Source organism: Globicephala melas, chromosome 10, assembly GCF_963455315.2.
Source record: "Globicephala melas chromosome 10, mGloMel1.2, whole genome shotgun sequence".
Classification (NCBI taxonomy): domain Eukaryota; kingdom Metazoa; phylum Chordata; class Mammalia; order Artiodactyla; family Delphinidae; genus Globicephala; species Globicephala melas.
The window spans coordinates 38225194-38231193 of record NC_083323.1 but is presented as its reverse complement, the minus strand read 5'-3'; the positions used below and the strand labels follow the sequence as shown (position 1 = coordinate 38231193).

The 6000-nt window shown below is 36.7% G+C and overlaps 1 protein-coding gene across 1 annotated transcript in view; it reads left to right on the top strand.

Annotated features, from left to right (window-relative positions):
• The first annotated feature begins 266 nt into the window (after positions 1-266).
• OTOGL (otogelin like) overlaps positions 267-6000 on the top strand; it is a 149371-nt gene continuing 143637 nt past the window's right edge. Inside the window, 3 exon segments of the mRNA XM_060306649.1 lie at positions 267-345; positions 1410-1449; positions 2416-2464. Coding sequence (XP_060162632.1) covers positions 267-345; positions 1410-1449; positions 2416-2464 — 168 coding nt within the window.

Here is a 6000-nt window from a genome sequence, read left to right as displayed (position 1 = left end):
GAGTCGGGTAGGGTGTAACTAATACCGGCTCAGTAAGAAGCTGCCATGCATTGCTAATGAGAGATTCAGCCAAAGGGTTGCCTGCAAGTTCTAAAGCTTCAGATGCTGTATGTGGTTAGAAATCCTGGAATTGCTTTTTGAATTACTTTATTACAAAGCTATATTTATAAGAATTTGAGCACTCTACAAGTACTCATACTTCTAAGATGCCATCTTAGTAAAGACCAACAATTTGGTTACATTTCAGGGAGAAAGGCTATACTGAAATGAACATTGTGAGAAAACTCAATTTAATGATACCGTGGAGTATATTCTTGCTTCATATACTGCTGTTTTCATTACAAGGTAAGAACTCATGTTAAACTTTTACCTTATTTTATTGTATTTAGTCTTCCTTGTAAATTGTAGAAACTGTTTCCTCTTATACTGTAAAACATTTCCAAGTCATTAGGATGGGTATATACTAAATGACACCCAGATCATTTTTTGGGAAAATTTTTAATAATATAGATAATTTGGAACTTCTGGTTTTCATTTCTGAGTCTCTTTTTTAAATGTTAAAATCATGATTTTATCATGATATGCAGCTGTACTGGAAGAAGCTCTGATTCTAACTTTTTCTCTTCTAAATAATGATTTTAAACAGTTGTGTAATTTAAACATTTGAAATTTTATAAAAGATAAGGAGACATTGAATACTTAAAACTTTCTTGATGCCATCAACCCAAAGAATGGTAAAGGAATGTTTTAAGAAGGACTTTAATGTTTGAGACTAAGCATTGATTTTCAATTATATTATAGCAATATTTATAAATTAATTTTTATAAAATATTTTTATGGCAGAAAGCATTTATTTACATTCAGTTATTAACTTTTAGTCCCTGAAAAGGGCTGTATATTTTGGGGCTTGTAGAGGAAGTGGGAGAAATTACTGAAGTGTAGAAGACCAGCGAGGTCACAGACACTATCTTCCAATCCTAGTAGTGACTGAAACTCCAAGGAGAAAATGTCTTAGAGCAGCGAGAGCTGGAGGGGACTTTGAAGATCAACCTGGCTACCACTGTTATTCTGTGATGTGTTTGCTTAAGTTTGGCATTTACTAAGTCGTAGGACTGGGACTAAAACTTGGATCTCTGACTTCAAGACTAGTGCTTATTCCACTGTATCATGTCTCTGTATAAATCAAGGTACACTGCCCATTCTTTCTGAATTACTGGTCACCCTGATGTCTCACAGGGAATTTGCTGGTCAAAATCCTCTAGAAAATGTAAAATAACTAATAGCAAAACTCAGTCTAAGTTTCAGAATTTAGGTTTAAATGATCTGTTTTATAATCAGATCATGTGATCAAGATATTTGGATAATTTTTTTCATTCATATATATATATATATATATTTATCTCTGGCAGGTTATATTTGTACTTCATCCATCTTGACGAGAACATCAAAGTGAGTATTTCTTGTTCTTTATGTCCTCTAAAACATAAAGATAATTGGAATGAGCAAAGCTCAGCAGGTCAGTGTATCTGCTTTTGAAAAATAAATTAAATATTTTACAAAATAAGGGCATGAGATTTAGTTCTTTAAAACATTTCCACAAATTAAAAATTACTAGGCATTCAGTTCCTTATTTATGAAACAAAAATATTTCCTTTCATTTTAATTACAAGAGGAGTTTTTGGTGGTGTCCAATGACTGTAGATACTAAGGGGACATTTTCACTTCAAAGATTTGAAAAGAAGTTATATTCAGTAATTTCCTATTTCATATTATTATTAATGTACATTGTTGATTAGAAATGTGCTGTATTCTTAACATAGAGTAAACATTTTTAATGATAAAAGAATAAAATGTTTCTAGCAGTAAATAATGAAAATCATTTTTTGGACTAAACTGATCTTAATGAAAAATGGAATTCTACTCAAAAATTCTACTGTTTGATTTTGATAACCCACAGTTTGATGTGCTTACGCTCATGAATGTTAATCTGCCCTTTAAGACATGGAAAGAGAGAGAATCGAGTATTATGTTTGAAAAACGTGAACCTGCACTTGTCGAATACTTATCTCACCAGTTTTATGAAGGCATGTGGAGAAATTATCATGCATGTTAGTGCTACACTATTACACTATTTTGTTTATTTCTCTATCTCAAAGTTCCTTCCTAAAATGCAGTTTACATCAGAGACTGGAGAGATCTGGGGACACTCCCAAATTTTGTAAAATGAGACAGTGCCACCACCCAAATCTAACCCCTCCAAAGCGGGGAGGGGGACCTTTTCAATGTTAAAGCAAGAAAGACCTCTTTGATAAAGTGATGGAAATCAGGAGGAAAACACCAGCTCTCTCTTGGGAAAGGCTTGTTCAGGTTGCCTAGGGGCCTTTGACTATACAAGTTCTTTTTGTTTTCTTCCAGAAACGGGTTTAATGAAAATCAACAGAAAAGAGCTCTTTTAGCAGCCCAGGTAGGTTATGCCTCAGAAGGAGAGAGAGGCAGAGAAACAATCCATCCTGCTTTGGGCCTCTGCTGTCACTTCAACAATGAGTCCTTTGTGGAGGCGAATAAAATGCTAAAAACAAGACAGGAAAGAGGAGGAAGAGGCAAAGTAACTTCTCTAGTGCTGTTCTGTGACCCTCCAGCTCAGGCTTAGCTCTCATTTACTTGTTTGTGGTCAGATGCTTTTTGCTATTCACCTTGGTTCCCTACTGATAGGCTCCCAGAATTTGTGGGAGATTTAATCTCACTATTTGCCAAAACATTTTAATTGGTTTAAAAATTAAGCACAATGTTAATAGGACAAATACAAGCAAAGAGGGGCAGAGAAAGGTGTACGTGATCTGAGTAAAGTACCACAAAAGGGCATCAGAGGTGTCTTAGTGTCCTGACAAATGGGTTTTATATTATCTAATAAATCTAAATTACAGGCATTGATGAAGAGGTGACCTTTCTTTTTTTAGAGGGGTGGGGTAGCACTGAATTTGAGGAGGCCTTTTTGCTTGGGTCCCTCTATATAAAGGATATTGGATAACATAATTGCAATATCTTCAAATTATGGTTGGAATGTTTAAATGGGTGGATTTTGAAAAATATTTCTCCATTTAAGATAGAGAATCCTAACTCAATATTAAGACATTTCTTTGGAAAGTAATATGATTTGAGTATTTATGTAGCAAACAGCTTATATATTCAAGGTCTTTGTCACATGCTGAATTGCAGTCAATTTCTATTAGCATTTTATGATGGATGCCTGGTTTTTTTAATATTTTGTGAACTTAAAGAGAATTGAAAAAAAATAGAGGGCAGATCTGATATGCTGTTGTGATGATTCAGAAGGCAGAACTAATTTATTCTTATCAAGAGTGGAGCTCTTTCTTTGCACTAGAATGGGCAAAGGATTGTCTATGGAAGGGAAACACTTTTTTTCTTAAAAAGAGTATTTTGTGTACTTAAGTACCTATGTATCATGTGAAGTGGTTAAAATGATTTTTCTCTGAGAAATGTCAAGTTGGCCAGTAGACCATATTAGCCACAAAAAGATATCAACATGACTCAGCAGAAAATCCAATTTTGAGAAAAACTGCATTCTGGTAGAACCCACTAGATGAAGAACCTGTGAAATATACCCCCACAGGTGTCACATGAAACAGCCTGTGGATGGGCTTCTACTGTTGACCATTTGGATGTTTTTAGAATTTGTATAATTTACCCCCCTAGAATTATCTTAATACCTCCCTTTTGTTAATAAGTGAGGAACACACTTGCCTTGATTTCCCTTTTAGAGAGAATGAATAGCTGGACACTTGCCCTTCTCTTTCCTGCAGCTAGAGAACATGCACCAACATTACTTAACATCTGAACAAATTTTAAGGGAAGAAATGTTAAAGAAGGGCAGTGAGGTCGCAATCATGCGTTTCACTGTTTAGGATTGAAATTTCATCTGTTATGAGGCCATTCTTGTCCACAGATTCACTCCCCTGCTCTAGGAAGACGGAGCACTGATGGACAGATAAATGTGCACATAAGGACTCAGGAATATGTTGGCAATGAGATAACAATGACCAGAGAAAGGGTAGACACAGACTCCTGTCAATGGTGTAATTGTGTGCTACAGTGATTTCTCATCTAAAGACTGTATTTCTCTGTGCTTCTCAGCCTCCTGTGGAGATGTAATCAGCATGGAGGAAGAATGGGTTGTCCTCTTTCATCGGTTATGTGAATATATGCACCCACTGCTTGGAATTTTTTTGCATTTGCATCACATTTCAAAATTCTTCTCCTGAAAGCAGGGGCAGATTATTTATTTATTAGAGGTTGCATACAGTTTGTATGTGCAGGAGTGACGGAGAGGGGAAAGGGAGACTAGGAAGGGAGAAAATCCAGCACAGCTCTGTTAATGAGGGGCCTTCCTGCTTTAGGCATCTGGGGCTCAGTCTTGCTGGCATCCCTCTGAGGAACTGTGTACAGTGTTTTAGAATTGTTTCTCCAAGGGATGGGGGAGCTGATATACTTATCCACCAGCACCTGCCTCTCATTCCTTGAGGGCAGCTTCTGGGGGGACTTAAATCCCCTGAAAGTCATTTCTCTTGTCTATCCTGCTTGGACTCTACCCTAAGGCAGAGACAAAAAGAAGCCGGTGCTTGAGGGTCTCAGTGTGCACAGAAACCCAGACGCAGGTGAAATCCAAGGTGAGATGAGAGGATAAGTGGAGGGGCATCAACAGAACATTTTATAGTCATGGTTCTAAACAGCTTTGGAAGGCAAATCATTCCCATTTGCATAATGTCTATTTCTGGTTCAGTTGGTATTTGTTGACAACACACAAAGGACCATACTAGAGGTACAACCATGAACAGCAGTGTTTGTTCTGTAGAAATTCAGTGTCTAGTGGAGGTAGAGCTGTAAAGAAGTCATTTCTGTGTAACTTGTTCATCGAATCTAAGACACCACCAATTTTTGCCATTATTTGTATGATATAAAAAAATGAAAGAGCTCCCAATTATAAATGTAAGATGTGCCATTCTGAGTTCAGATCTGTTATAAAAATAAAAGCTGTGTGTCATGTCTTAACATGAAATGTTATAGTATGATGAGTGGAATGCTGCAGAGATTAGGATGCTGTGGTAACCAGGGGGCTGGTGTGCTAAGTACTTATTGTGATTGTCATGGAGGAGGTGTAGCCTGAGTTGGGTAAGAGGATATGGAGTGAAAAATAAATTATATGTTTTTGCCTTGGTCTAATGTTGTCAAGTGTATTCAGTTTTTGCTTAATAATAAAAGTAGGTAACATGTTTACAACACTTATGTGCCTTGCACTATTTTTGGTGATTTACTTATCCCATTTCATTTAATCCTCACAATTCCGTGAGGCAGTTATTGTTATTCTGTTTTACAGATTGGGAAACTGAGGCTGAACAGGTTAACTAATTTGTTCTAGTTTATAAGCCTGTATGAGACAGAGTTGAAGTCACTATACACTTTTAGTGAGCATCAGTGATGATTCATTAGCACCAAAGTAAGAAGAATTTGGTGCCCAGTAATATTGGTTGTTGTGTTAGATTTAGGCAGTTGCAGACAATATAGCTAAAGAGAGAATAAGACTTGTCTTGAGGGAATCCAAGTCATAGACTTTTGTGAGTCTGACTTAGTTTGAAGAGGGAGGAAAGGGAAAAAAGAGGAGATTGAGCAGTGAGGACAAAACCTTGGAGGAATGAAAGCAGGAGACAATGAACTTGGAGACATGATGTGGGCCAAGGACTTTAGAAAAGAGCCTTGAAGTGGTGAGAGAGTGTGGGAATCCTTTTGTCTGCCATGGGGCAGGTTTGCCCTTTAAAAGAAAAAGTACTGCAGTGCAAATTGCCAAGATAAAACTTTTACCATGTAGGAAGGAGACCGGAATCTGTTGAAAAGAGGATTGTACCTGAAGTCACGTTCTTTATCACCCTTTTTTTTTTTTAACATCTTTGTTGGAGTATAATTGATTTACAATGCTGTGTTAGTTTC